Source organism: Microplitis mediator, chromosome 5 (genome assembly GCF_029852145.1).
Source record: "Microplitis mediator isolate UGA2020A chromosome 5, iyMicMedi2.1, whole genome shotgun sequence".
Taxonomy (NCBI): Eukaryota; Metazoa; Arthropoda; class Insecta; order Hymenoptera; family Braconidae; genus Microplitis; species Microplitis mediator.
The window spans coordinates 22,263,664-22,280,063 of NC_079973.1; the positions used below are offsets into that span (position 1 = coordinate 22,263,664).

The 16,400-nt window shown below is 30.5% G+C and overlaps 1 protein-coding gene across 3 annotated transcripts in view; it reads left to right on the forward strand.

The window, feature by feature from the left end:
- The first annotated feature begins 4,221 nt into the window (after positions 1-4,221).
- Positions 4,222-16,400, forward strand: part of LOC130668666 (protein held out wings) — a 46,915-nt gene continuing 34,736 nt past the window's right edge. The window contains exon 1 of one of the 3 annotated variants that reach the window (XM_057471060.1): positions 4,222-5,230. In XM_057471060.1, coding sequence (XP_057327043.1) covers positions 5,104-5,230 — 127 coding nt within the window. In that variant the 5' untranslated portion in view covers positions 4,222-5,103. The remainder of the gene's footprint in view (positions 5,231-16,400) is intronic. The other 2 variants (XM_057471059.1, XM_057471058.1) reach the window with 2 other exon arrangements.

The following is a 16,400-nucleotide window of genomic DNA, read 5'->3' on the forward strand; positions in this document are numbered from 1 at the left end:
GAATATTTATCTGGCGCCGATTTTCGACATTTATTATTTCAAAATGTTTAGTTATGTGTACAAGATATATAGATCTTATATATAAGATATTTGAATTGTTTCCGGCCATAATTAGCGAAAGGTATCGGGCTTATTTTATGACAGTATCAAAACAACTTGACAATATATCAGTTTTGTATGTAGGGCAATAGTCACTTGGTCGGTTTAATTGTCATACTTGATTGAATATTCTTGGCAATATAATAAGTTTTGAATTTCTTGCATATATATGTTTATATGTATGAATGTGTGCATTGAGCAAAGTTTGAAGTTGGTATTTTACTGCGTGTGGAATGTGGAAATAAAAATAATCAGCAACTTTGAATTTCATGGACATGAAAGAACTGCTTATGATTATTGTCATTGCTTATAATTATTTTTTAAATATAATAAATTTAGCGTATGGTAATGCGCAAATTGTATGATGATGATGACGGTAGTGTGCAGGATAATGCGGTCGGTGATCTCAACATTATTCATAATATTTTTTTGCAAGTGACTGTTACTCTTTATTTCATATATTTAAGAAGTAAGATGATGTTTTAAAGATACTGTTGCATAATTATTATTTTATGACTCGTCGTTTAGTGGAAAATATTTAATATCACTTTTCTTTTTAAGGCTGAACGAGTAATCGTTTATACTTGATAAAATAATATGTGCTGAGACATAAACACGTGCATTTATACAAATTGCATCGTTAAATGCTAATCAAAAGATAATATTTTAATTTTCTATTTAAAATTCTCAAGTTTTTTTTATTCATTAAGTTTATTAATTACTTTATACATTTGCAATTATTCATAAATATATATCGACAAAATGAATCATTTATACATTAATCATTTGTCTTGATTATTTATTATACATAAATATATGTATATATATTTTTTAATATGAAACATTAGTTGCGGTCGATTAGTTGAAATGATGAAATAAAAAATATAATAATGTAATGTAATGATGAGTTTGATGAGTTATATATGTGCCGTTTGTATATATACGTATATATGTAAACGGCAATACCTAATAATAAAATTAACGCGATGAAGAGCAAAGTCATTGAGGTCATACCATACAGAGACACAAGAATCATGAGCATCAAGATGTTAAGTAAAACTGGATTGGCCGGATGTTACTTTAAGGTACTTGCTTATAAGCATTACACACTGCTACTTACAACTGCAGATAAATATGTAGAAAACACGTCTCTTAATGAATCTAATCTTAGTAAAGTGTCTACATGTACTATAACGGAAAATTGTCATTTCTCAAAAAGTTCGAAGGGAACAGAGCTCAGCAGCGCAGTACAGTTAACAGTTTAGACAGATTTCTCAGGATAATACTCATTTGAAAATAAAAAATAAAAAAAAAACCTATAGATACGTAACTACATCGGCAACTGCGACTACGGCAAGTGCCCACGCATATCTCGTAAGTTCTTATTATATAGTTTTCAATAGCTGTAAAAGGTAAAATGTTGACTAGATTGCTAATGTCGAATGACTGAGTACGTTAGTATTGGTTTTATACACAGCATCAATTCCAATTTATCACTATATCTATACTTATATGCCACCGAATCTAGAAACTCGAGTAATTCATTTTCCTTTCCCTCTTTAAAACATCAAACATCATTTAAATCATTCACTCGAATAGGTAGAAAGACAGACAGTCAGTTAGTCAGTCATATAGATCTTTAACTATCATTGTATTGCAATATATGGGTACAATTGCTCAGCGGTGATTTTAGTTGACCGATCTGATGATCGGCATTCAGCGACATAATCCGGAAAATTACTTAAGATTTTTTTATTTTTCTCCGTATGTAATTTCTTATGGTAATTTTTCAGCTCATATTTATTATTTGTACATATACATACATACGTATAAGTAAATTTATTCTCGGTGTAATTTAATCGAGTGTGCATTACATGAAGAAATGGCAAATTCCTTCGCTTGTTGACCGACTTGACGTTGTCTCAGTGTCTGTTTTGTTAGCTATATGTACATGATGGTGACCGTACTTACTACTTATTTGTGCACCCTCGGACGGGTTTAAATAAAATTCTGTATTAAATGTATGCTGTATTTCCATACACGCATGCATTCATATCCATATGTATACACAAATGGTATATAAATATATATTGGTATATATTTATGAGTAGGTTGACTCTATGAATAATACATGTTGAAACATATCACACTGTGATTATGATGAGGTACTACACAACAGTGCGTTAAGTAATATATTCAAGAATAATCAAGGACTCTGGCATTTAGATTTTTATTCTCCAGCGAGAAAAACTTACGGGCGTCGTCTCAATGGGTTCTACCTGTTCTGACAAATCATCCTGTTGCCTTTTCTTCATCACCATTACCATCATCATTATCATAATTACAATAATAATAATTGTCATTTCAAGAATTCTTAAACTCTATCTTCGTATTTTAATTTTAACTTAAAGTCTAAACACAATAATAATTTATTACACTGAAAGAAATTAACTTATGGTTAAAAGTGCAATGTGCGTTGATGTAATATTAATAATAAATTCCACAGTTAACTGCAAAAATAGTTAACGGCATATACAAACTAAAAGTAGTAGATGTCATGACATCATCTTACAGATAAATGCGAACAACTTTATGGTACCATAAAAACAGCTTGAGAAAATTTACACGGATATTAATTTACAGATTTTTTAAAAATTCTATCTATGCTGACGTTCATCCAAAATATTAAATTATAATTATACGTACAATTTACCCTAGATACTGCTTGTGCAATCCTATCACTGTCATCATTTATTATCTATGTACATATAACACTAGTGGTATGAAATTGTGAAATAAAGTACTTTCGCGTTATCTTACGAGATGTTCACCTCGTATTTCTTCTACATATATATACCTATAACACTACACGTGATATTACTACAGGTGGAGTCTGCAAGATGTTATGTAGGAGGAAACAAAACATCATTTATCGGTATAGATTTGGGTCATCCAAAGGCGGGAGCTTCCTTCGCTATCCTCAATATTATATTATCATCATCATCATCATCCATATTATATTTCTACGTGGATGTTTCGCGTTCGTTTTCTAACAAGCGTAGTACCGGCACGTCACGCCTCACCGACCGTGAGATATATACGTCTCTTTTAAAATTGTGCTGTACTGTATGCAATCAATCTATATGTAATATGTTATATGAACGGTCATTTGATATTTATGTATTTGGACCATCTCCTATCTCATTTCCAGTTTCCATCGGTTTTTATCGCTGGCATATTAATTGACTAAAAATTAATCTCCATTTAAAAAGCATACCAACAATCTAAACATGTAATTTTTAAATTTATTTTGTCAATTGTGCAAATATTTATTATCTTATCAACCGAGTTTTTCCCAAATTTATAAACAAATACTTTTTACAACAAGATAAGAGGTTTATAATTGTCTATTAACATTAAACGTCTGAAATAACAATTACATGCTCTGGATTATATAAAATAAAATTATAAATAAATATTAATAGACGGCTGCTCCTCCAGGCTTGAAAGTAATTAAATAATTTTGCTGTACAGTTAAAAGAGTACTTGAAGGTCGTTTAAAGAGTTATTCAGTTCTTCTGGTGCAGATTATATATACAAGTCTTCTCATTATGTTGGGTATCGTTGCAGAGGAATCCCAGTTCACAGCACACATATGAATTCCGTTTAGTTTCACACTCTCAAACTCACCAGTTTTTTAAATTTATTTTTATTTATTCTTCTTTTTCTTTCCCATACAATCTACCTCTGTCTCACTCTCGCCGTTAACAGCAGCAAGTATATTTGTATTTGTGTCTATACCATCGTTTGTACATATCACGGTCCGTAGCCACGCGGAGGCCGTATATGGTAGTGGGCGGGAAGACATGGTGGACAGATTTCTCTCAAGTGTGTTGCATATCTCGGGTAATTTGTATTGCGCGCTTGCGCACTATTTACATGCGCATGCGCCTTCAATGATCTACAGCGCAGGCGCGCATATTTAGGTGGCGCGCATGTGCAATTTGAATGTCGCGCGTGCGCAATAGTGAGGCGCGACGTCACAGAATTGCAATCGCTGGTACGGCGGCAGCAGTGTTTCGTAAGTGAGTGGAGGTGGATATAGTTAGAAAAGTTTAAACGGGTACGACTTCGCTACGCCGACGACGACGTGGTAGTGGTAGTGGAGGAGGAAGATTAAAGAGTAAACCAGTGAGTATAGAAATAAGTTTGTGTTGTATACTGAGAAAAAGAGGGTCTCGAGACACGGAGAAATAACGAAGACGACAGGTCGGCACGATCGAGTACACGCGGAGCGGTGCAGTTGAGACTCGATACTCCGGTAGTGCGTGTGTGTTCTGTTTTTTTTATTGTTAATTACACATTTACTTGTTCGTAAAACATAAAATATTATTTAAAACGTGATTGGTTTGTAATACTGCTTGTTATAACAATTGTTTTATCATAAACTAGACAACCCGGTGTCACTTTTGCAGAACGTGGCGGTTTATTTAGTCAAAAATAATTAAAAAAGAAGAGCAAGAAGAAATAGTTGTGAAAATAAAAAATATTTGGAGGTTTTTTTTTTTTTTTTCGTCAACAAGAGGCGCGAGCGAGGGACTTGTGCCCTCGGTCTCTTGTCTCTGACACAACGATTCCGTCCGTTTTACTCGCGAATCGCGGAGAAAAAATACCGGAGAGAATAAGTTATAAAAAAACGAGCCAACTGAAAGAAAGAAAGATAGATAAAGATAAAGTTTACGTATCAAACGAGGATAGACCACACGCGCGCCGGACGTGTTATTTGCGCACCAACGACTACATATCCAAGAGACTATATACGTAATCGTCGGCTAGTATTAACTACATATATAGATATATATATATATATATATACATATACACAAGTGACAATACACGGTGGATTTTAAATTTAAAGCAATATAATTTATTTGTTGGTTTAATTTCTCTGTAAAGAGAAATTTAAAATAAATCGTGATTTTGACGTAAACATAAACAGCAAATATGTGTGATACTACCAATCCAACCACTCAGAGTATTGCGGACTATCTGTCACAATTATTGAAAGACAGAAAACAACTTGCGGCATTTCCAAATGTCTTTATACATGTCGAACGGCTTCTAGATGAAGGTGAGTTACATACTCGTTAATTTATTATTTTTATTTATGATAATAGTCAATGTGACATTACACGTACGAGGAATCACCAAGTGAGTCGATATTTTTTAAGTGTGCATTCAATTTTTTATTTTTTTATAAAATTATCAGTTGACTTGTGATTTTGGAGTAAGTGAAACTCTCACGTGGTCGTGTCCTAGACATTTCTTTACGTTCCTTATTTTATTTTGCTAATTCAAGGTCAATGGTAAGAGTAATTACTCTTATTGACAATTAGTCATTTAAAATTTCATTTTTTACAACCCAATGTAATGCATTTATAAAATAATTTAAGAAAAAAAAATTTAAAAGAAAGACATTTAATGGTTTTGTTGTGAGTCATTGAGCAACTATCGTTAACGTGCTATTGTCGTCGTCGTCGTCATCACGACTCGGTTATTATCATTTAAAGTCACGTGGTTTTTATTTAGTATTTACAATTATATTTATATTTATATCAATGGCGTTTATTTGGGTGTGAAAATCTCGGAGCAAGATGAGAATTCCATCAAAAAGAGAGAGTAGAGAATCTGCTTACAAGGTCGTCCGCAACGTCGGTTAAAATAAAATTAAATAAAATAAAAAAATAAAAAGTTGTAAAAAAGTGTCGAAGCCCAGCAGTAAACCTTGGCCTCGAGTCACGTGCACTCAGAATTATTACCATGGATTTAAATTTATCATTTTATTTAAAAGTTATTTACTTTATTAATAATATATAATATATAACGATAGAGATATTTAAATTATTAAGTCGGTTTGGTAATTAAAGTCTATTTGAATTTAATGTATGATAGGTAATGTAGGCTGGAGAATATATGGACGACATGGTTCGTTTGTGTTAGAAATGTCTGTGTACTCAGTAAATATACACCTTGTGAGGAAACGTCACAGGTGCTACCTGGCTTTGCTTAATCTTTTTTTTTAAACTTGAGCGTTTTTTACACAAAGTTTTTTTTTATATTTTTTTTACCTTTTTAGTATTAAATAAGAATTAATTACACATGAATGTTCTTTCATAAAATCATGACTGAGTATTGTATAATATATATAAAACGTAAACAATTATTAGTAAAACAGATTACTATATACAATGTATTTATTGTCTTTAATAGAGTCACTTTCAATTAAAATAACAAATATTCATTTAGAAAAAAAAAAGTATGATATCATCTTTAATTAATTTTTTTAATTTAATCACTTTGTACACAAGAATAAATATTAGCATAAAAATATAAAATATTATTTTCAACATAAGTTGTCTCTTTAAAAAATATTTAAAAAATTTAACAGATGAAGGATTTAATTTTTAAAATAATAAAACTTAATTTATTTTATTTTATAGTTATTAATAATGCAAAGACTTAATTGATTTTTTTTTATCACTCAATTTAACTTTATCTACAATGAAAAAGGTTAAATAAGTTCAAACTAATCTGTATTTTCTTACTTACAAATATGACACACTGTTATTGTTTTGGCTTTTATTCTCACGTTTGAGATTTAAGAATAATATGGGTATTTTATAAATTGTCAATGAGCAATTTACTCAGACATAAATTATTACATTTATATTATTTTACTATACACTGTAAAAATTTCGGTGTAAAAATGGACCCGGAGAACTTTACACAGCCGTGTATAATATAAAAAATAACGGTGTAAAATTCTCTTGGTGTAAATTTTCCATCCGTGTAATTTTAACACAGTGTAATCTACTTTTTTTAGACCATTCCGTTTTACTCGTTGTAATTTTGATTAATGAGCAACAAACGATCATTGAATATTTTTAACTACTTAATCAATAACTATGTACCTGAAGATCGAAACGTTTTTCGCGTAACGGAATTGGAAAAAATTTATGTGATTCGACTGCGTAAGGGCAACTTAAGGGGTAGCTCCGAAAGTTAGAGGTGGCCGTAGATTTTCAGCTGACATACCAGTATCTATATGCGAAACATTTCATAATTTTAGTCATGCAACCAGTAGATTTTTTACTTTGCAATTTCATTTTCCGTTGCGCGGAAAACGTTTTGATCTTCAGGAATATCAATAACTACATTAATTTTATTTAGATATTAAACAGTATTTTGAACATGGTGTGAATGTAGCAGACATCAGACAAATTTAAAATTATAAATAATTAAAAAAATAATATTTGAAAAAAATGCACTTGTGAATTTCGAAATTTTTCAAATGCACATTTTTATTTATTATTTACTCTATTTATTGAGAATTAAAAATTTGTCTGATGTCTGCTACATTCACACTCATATTTTGAACATTTAAATATTTTTATGATTAATTTGATTAAAGCAAAATTATCATGAATTATATTTACACGTTTGGTGGTGTTAAAATTTCAAATTCACACCGAATTTGGTGTCATTTTCACACTAATATTTCGACACCGAGACATTTACACTACACCGGGTCCAAAAAATTTTTTACAGTGTATAGTTTATATATCTTATTTTGATGTCAACACTAATTATTATCAATAATAATATAATAGAATTAAATACGGTCTATTTACGGTTTAGATTATAAACTAGGGCCGGTGATGTGTAGGAAGATGAGCCAAATAGTTCCATAGTTTTAACGTACATATGTATATTGTAGAAAAAAGAGAGCAGGGAGTTGATGAAAAAATAAAAATTAGTGCCCGGAAATATCTCATCATGGTCGGTTCTGGTGTTTACGCCAAGTGGCAGTTATATAGCGCGAAAAATGCCACTTGCCTTCACAGAATATTAAACTGTATTTCTCTGGCATCGCTCCCAAATATTATACTGTGATGCATTTTATCATGATGTGCTTGGAGGTCCGTGTAACGCCCTAAATTGATAGGCTCTCTCTTAATAATACACCTTGGAAACTTATTTTTGCTTTCATACAATTTATCGCCATATTATATAATTTTTTACACTGAGAAAAAATTACTATTACTCAGAATAGATTTTCTTTATTCAATAATTTCTTAGATGAACTATACATACATTTTTTCACAAGTAGGATTTCTTATGTACCTGAAGATCGGAACGTTTTTCGAACAAGGAAAATGAAAAAAAATAATGAAATTTGACTGCTTACGGGGTAGTTTCGGAGTTGAGGGTTGGCTTAAGATTTTCGGCTGACATGTTAGCATCTAGGTGGGAAACATTTTAGAAATCTAGTCATCCAGTAGATTTTTTTCTATCCAAATTTTTTTTTCGTAGGGCGAAAAACGTTACGATCTTCATGTACATGATTTTTTGAGAGAAGAAAATGATTACTAAGTTCACATGTTAAGATAAATCTGAAAATTACTGAACTTGAATAAAACAAATATTATTTGTATCAAGTTTATAAATTCTTGAGACAAGAAAACACATTCTTGATGATTATCGAAAGTCTATATTCTTGTCTCAAGAAAAATCTCTCAGCAATGGTATTTTTTTATCTCGATGTGTCTTCTCTTAAAACAAGAATTAAATAAATCAACTTTGTGACATTTTGTCATAAATATTTTTCTGATCACTCACAAAAATTATAAAATATTTAAAAAACTCATTTGAAAAATTTTTTACTAGCAGTTAAACGAATGATTATAACTGTGTACGATATTAATTATGTTTAAAATTTTATCAAGGATCTCTCGTTAACTCTCATTGAGACGATTTTACATACACACATACATCCATATACATATGCATCAATGTATGTATGTACGCATGTGGATCAAATTAACCATTTAAAAAAGAAGACTAAGCGCTTGCGATGAATTTGGCGAATGTCAAGTGTACGTTTGGTCCCTATCAAAGTCCCGACAGAGTAATTTGTCTATCAAGTCCACACGCGTGATCCTCATAGCATTGTATTGCCACTGGAATACTACAGTATTACTTTCAAGTGAGTTTAGTACACTTACAAGTGAGTACCATCTCTTAATTGCTCGTAAATGGTACCAGTGTAAATAATTTTAAAATTTACTCCTCATTGACTATCCAATGAAAAATGACTTTAAAATTTGATTACAAAAGTATCTGTAGCACATATGTACCCTTGGATGTCATGTCCAGAAGTCAGTGCCTACCCCTCTCACGTGGTCCCTTCACTCACCGTCCAGACCATCGCGTCGTTTTTTTTCTCCCCTGCGGAGAGGAGGAGACTTGGTCGGTCCCTTTCCTCTCACAGACACATTCAACATACATATATATTTATATATATATATATATATATATACATACATGTAATATACTAGTAGTGTATCTATATAGCTGTAGCTGTATAACTTAACAGAGGTTGGCCCTGCCAACGCGGCCGCATTCCTTGTTGCTCGTGAACGGCGCGGTGTGGCTCCCTTTACTTGTATTGCTAGTGTATGCTAGTGTAGAATAAACCGAGGCCGGTTGAGGTTGAGCCACTGGCGAGTATGTTATGTATAGAAAGAGTGTGTATGCCGCGCAGTAATGTAAGTACCAGCGCTCCCGCCATCGTCGTGTAACCAAGGCACACACCCAACTATTATATTTGCCACGCGTACACGCAAGTGTATTTGTACGTCCCTCATATATACTCTTAACATTATACATATGTTATATATGATGTCCCCTGGACAGGCAAAAGCAACTCGTGTGCTCCTCGCAACATCATCTGATCATGACTTTCAAGATATGTCTTTTTTACTAAAGCATATCTCAGCATGTTTATTACTTCATTTTATTTTATAACTATTTTACTTGGATTTTTTTTTTTTTCACTATAAATATTGATGGTATTCTTATACTTATTATTACTACCAATGATAAAATAAACGCTCAATGGGCAGTGAATTAAAGGATGGATAAAAAGAAAAGAAAAAAAAAATCCGATAATTTGGTACCGGTAACTTTTGCGAATTTTATCACGAACTGGCAGCGGTACAGTAGTTTACCCTAAAAGGTTGTAAGCCTGTTTCTTTTTGTATTTTATATTTATTTTCTTCACTTATGAGCTTTCTTTCTTAAAATATTTATTTTTATGTATTTATTTATTTTTTTGTTATTTAATTTCATTTTTTTTCGTGTTGTCTTTCATATACATGAGAAAGGTGAAGAGAAAATATGTATATGTGTATTTTATATGCACTCTTGACGCAATTGTTGTCACATTAACATTATTGAAAATATATATGAATGAATATTCGGTGGGCGTTAAATACCGTTGACTTTCTTGTTATGAATATGTATATTTATTTATTTATTTATTGATAATAATAATAATAAATAAATTAAAAAATCCGGTCAAAAACGGGAGTGGACTCGATTGATTACGGATTTTATTTAAATCCGGATTCCCTCCGATTCGGAGTTTTATTATTAAAATAAACTTCCTTTAGAAGTAAATTTTACTCCGAACCAGAGTTCGAATATTAAAACAAACCCTCTCGGAGTGAATTTCACTCCAAAGGGATTGAATAAATACAGTCATCCGCTCCGCGTTTACTCCGAATTCAATCCTCATTCACTCCGCAAATTTTTTACAGTATATATAAAAATGGATGAAATTGATTTCATATGGACACGAAAATTAAAAAGTGAATAAGTATAATTATGTGAATAATTTTTTTGTTTCGGGCCAATGAATTTTTAATACATTGTTGTGAACCTCGAGAACGGAAGATTCAAAGAGAACGGTAGCTATAAGTGCAAAGAGACAAGACACATGAGCACCGGGAGTTAACCAGCCATATATATATAGATAGATATATGTATCTTCAATGGTAGAGAAAAGAAAGTATATATATATATATATACAATGTGTAGGTGCATACAAACGTAATCAAGAGATTGTACTCTTAGTTAAAGTCTGATCACGTACACTTGCCAGCTCCTTGAACCTCTGCGGCTTGAAATTAATATTAACGAGACCGAATAAATTAGTTTCTCATTCTAAGCGCGACAAATTTTAGAGTCTCTTTATATTATGTATGATAGTCAAATAATTTTTATTACTGACTGTCAGTGATAAAATATAAATAATGATGAAACTATAGTTGAAGTTTATTACAAGCAATCAATTTAAAATTGACATTTTTTTTTACGAAGATAATTATGTTGCAGTTATTTACTCATATGTTTTTATATATCATTTTAAATGTATCTATCTATCGTGGACGGTTGTGGATCGACGAACCGTAACTATTATTGAGTGTTTCAACGATGCTGATAACGTTTCCCACTCGGTTGGTGGCGTGCCCGAGGCACAAATACCAAACACACTCGGTTGCATGATGCAAAATAACAACTTTAATATCATCTTCTTCATCTTGCACTCGCACGGTCTCGTTTCATCTTGCTGGGAATCGATTTTACTTGTCATAACTGCTTAACCAATTTTTTTTCCCTTTGCCTTTGCCTCACTCTCTTTATTTTATTATTATTATTTTTATTGCACATATTATATTTTTACCACTGATTACACTCGGGCAAGACTAATCGTGTGCAATAATACATGTAATCAGTGTACATACAAAGAAGGTTATCCGATGAAAATGATGACGAAAATTAAAATCACATTAGGCTTCGGTCATTTTTTACTGCTATAAATATTTAATTTTTTTTTTCAACATATTTTTGCTTCTACGACTCTTACAAAGTAAGAAATAAATTCAGTGAAAATTACAATGAATTTAAAAAAAATTTAATCAGTCGTAAATTGAATTTTTTTAGCGTAAACTTGTAATGTATTTTTTTTTCTTCAGTTGATTTAATATTTTTTAGCATTACATATTTAATACTTAAAAAACTTTCTCTTATACAATGTAAACACTTATAAAAGATGGTGAATTATGTTCTCGTATCTCTTGACCCACCCGGAAAAATTTTCTCAACTCTTAGCGTACACATAAAATAGGAAAGAGAAGTTTAAGTTTCTTTTAAAGTAGTAAACTAAGTGCCCTCTCACAGCAATTACACCAGCATACTTTCTTTCAAGGAATACCTACTCTACTCTATGTACACATATATAGAATATGTATATATATATATATATATGTATACATACATAAACTTCCTTAAACACTAGAAAAACCATTGAAATCGTGTTGTAAATTTTAAAGTGTAAGTTAATGTACCGTCAAGACTACAGAAACTCTCTTAAAATCCTCGTTAAAAAGTTGGTGTCGCACCTACTGGGTCTCCGTTTCTCTTACGCCACATTCCTCAGAAAATTGACACACATTTTTCTCACCTAAAAAAAAAAAGGTCCTCAATAAATTTCGTAAATTTCCGCTTGTTTTTACCTGTTTTAAAAATATTTAACATTTTTCTTTTACACCATGATTAGCAAGTTGAGAAAAAAAAAAAAACATTTTACTCCGGAATGTTTTAATGTAATGGATTTCATAATTATTTCTCAGCTCAACAATTTAATGTCACTGTAATTACATCCATTCATATTGTACTATGACTATTTAGAGTAAAAATAATTATTTAACTCCTTTTTAGTTGTACTTATATATATTTATATTATTTATCTAGTGGATAAAATTAATTTTATATAAGTACATACATATATAAAACGGTTTAGCGAGTGATTATGTTGTTGACTTTGTTGTCTATCTCCAGCCATATAGGCGATCAATGGTCGATCGGTTGTATTGCGACCAGTATAGAGTCGAGTGTTGAGTGCCGTTGTCCATTGGTTAAGGTGCGTTTTATTCGCGGTGCCGGCATCAGACTCGTAGACGTTTCTCCAGCACATTTCTAAATAAGGAAATGCTCGAGCGTACTGCCTGAGGCGGTTGATTGAGAAAAAAATAAAAATAAAAAAAAACGTTTCACATTTACTATACTACAGACCTAATACATAAAAGTCTCTCTACACTCAAATAATATATATGTATGTATATATATATATAAAATTAAAATATTCTTGATTAAAAATTCAACGAAAATAAAATACAGTATACGAAATTAATTAAAATAATTAATTTAAAAGTATTTTTCTACATGTACATATAAATATGTATTTAATACAATATACACATGAAAACAAAATATACATTGTTTTTTTCCAGTAAAAAGTAAAAGTCAGTGATGATGAATATCGTTGGGAAATTTGAGCCGGCTGGCGTGTGTGTGAGTGGCGCAAACGAGTGAAACGAGTCGCGGTTGGTAAATGGCATCATGGCCCTCGAAGTTAAAATGAACAAAAAAAATAATAAAATAAAATAAAGAGAAAAAAAGATGGCTTGTGAAGACGATACGGTGAAAAAGAAGAAGACGTTGAAGAAGAATAAGAATAAGAAGGAGAAGAAGCAGAAGAGGGCCCTTGGAGGCCGATGACCGTGCTGACCCGCGACAGCAAACTTTGCCGACTATCTTCTATACCATACACAATACGAGTAAAGAGTAAACTCCCATCCGTAGCTCTCTTCCATTCTCTCGTACTTGATTCCCTCGCGCCCTTTTATTTTATACATTTATATATATACACATATGTATGTGCACAGGAATACTATATAGTTGTGTGTATAAAAGTTCATGTACATAGAAGGGAAAAGTTCTTTTATTCTGTTTTTTACATTACATTACATTAACCAATACTCGCATCTTTCGCGTCTTACTTACTTACAATCGTTCTCTCTCGCTCTCCCTTTTTCTCTTAAATTTTTTTTTTATTTTCTTTATTTACGTCTTTTTATTTTGCCTTGTTGCCTGATGCTCGATGCACAACCTTTACTTTGAAACCGCAATTATTCCCTTGCTTCTCTATATCTTCCAAGAACCCCGAAGACGTTTTCGTTGAGATTCACTTCCTCGTTCCATTCACGGTTCATTTTTTATTATCGTTTATTTTTTTAGTAGTAAATATATCAATTTACAGATTCAATTATTTATCTTATACTAATTAATTTTTTTTTGTTATACGTTAATTAACAAGCGTTTTCTGACGATTTTTAAAAGATTTCGGAGTAAATATAATATATTTATAGTATTTCATTGTTGTTAAAAGGGATAGTTTTACTTTTAAAATGATAGTGTTTGCTCCCGCAGAGTTGAGTTAAATAAGGCTGTATAAACGAAAGAGAGACCATGAACGCGCCTTAAAATTCTATCTTGGTACCATCTTCAGGCAATCCTCGAGGGGGAAATGCGTGGGTGCTAAAACCAGAAGGGAACAACCAATGGCAGAAGTCTTTAAAAACTAAACACACAACAGTGTTGTATTTCTTATTATATATTTCATTCTTTTGAATGTTTTATACCTCAGGCCCTTTTTTCCCTTCGTTTGGTCCTTATGCCAACGGATCATTGGAAAAATCACGTGGGGTATTGAGAATATTTTTCTAAATTTTAAAGAAAAATTTATTTTTTTCACGCTCTTCATTATTTTTATTGTTCAAATTATTATTTATTCATTTTAATCGTTATTAATTTTTGACGAGACTGATATGATTAGTAAAATTCTTTTTAAAAATTAGTCACTCATGTAAAAAGACCATGTGCTTCACGCGTGTCATGTTTGTTATTTCTGAAGGGCGTTGTACAGAACTATATACATATGTATACTAAAATACCTACACATATTTAACAATAAATATTCTCTATACTACAACTCTCAAAAACGTTTATTCCATCTCCTAATCACCATGAGAAAATACTGCAACTCTCAGGGATCTGCTTTGAAAAATGTGTTTTCCACTTCAATACCACGTGTTCAAAATGTGTCAATATTTTTTACGGAGGGTCTATAGTAATTTTTGTCCAGGTTTTTCTTTTAAACAAAATCTAAGAACGAGGCTCGATCTATTGCTCTATAATCTAGCAGTTTACGTTTTCATTTCTAAAAAATGTTTATTTGTTTAAAAGAAAAACGTGAACAAAGATACCGTTTACTGCGCAAATGCAACAAGGATAGTATCGATGGTCAACTTGAGTGTGATAGAGAAAAATTGCAGACCCCTTTTAAGTTAAAAAAAAAGGACATTTACAATTTTATTACAAATGTTATTCAAACCCCGTATGAAAATGATATATATGGTCAAAATATATGATAAATATCAGAAAATATATGTGGCCAATTTAACTATATTTTCTGATGTTTTTTTTTTATATTAAAGAGTATAATATTTATCATATACGAGTCCGTATATGTTTAGCATATATAAAATATATATTTCTATCATATAAGAAAAATACAATTTTATTAAATATAAAAATATATATGGTAAAAAAAATTTTTTGCTATTATGACCAACTCTAACTGAATCAGATTTAAATTTTGATATACTCTTTAAATAGCAGTTAAAATTTTCAAAATCGGATAATTCAATGCGAATATATATACCCATATACATATACATAGACCAAATAAAATATATGCTTAAATATAACAAAGAAAATATATGGTGCCATATATAATATAAATTATATGCTACCATATATTTCATTTCATATAAAAATTTTATATTTTTTGAATATAAAAAAAAATCTATCGATACAATATATTATAAGGTAAATGCAAATGTATATACATCTCAATATAAAAAACATATGTTACATATATGGAATACATATATTTACTACTGTATATAATTTTATATTAAATTGGCGAAAATCTTTATATGATTTTTTATAATATACAATATAATATATCATATATTTTTTTGTTGCAAACATAAATGATTTTATATATTTTAACTATATATTGTTTTTTCATACGGGACATTTATATTTATTTAGTACCTTTTATTACTATTGCTATTATTATTATTATTTAAAATTTTTTTCAAGGTGTTCAGGATTGTAGGGACGAGTTTTTCGATTATACGAATAGTTGAGATGTTGCAACGGTAATTGTTCATTCTTGGAACTAGATAATTACAAGATTAACTTTTTTTTATTTTATAAAAGCAAAAAAAAAAACTTTTTTTAAATTTGAAAAGCAAATGAGAATAATTGGAGAAAGCAAAGTTTATAATTATATTTTAATAATTGAAAAATTCATTATTCAATTAAGTGTTTTAAAATAAACTCTTGACCTTTGGAAAGTCTAAAATGTTTTTTTTTTATAGTAGAGAAATTATTCAAAATAAAAATTTTAGGGTATACTTATAAAAAGTATAAATAAAATAATATATTCAATTTCGTTCATTCGCTTCATTAAATTCATTATTAAA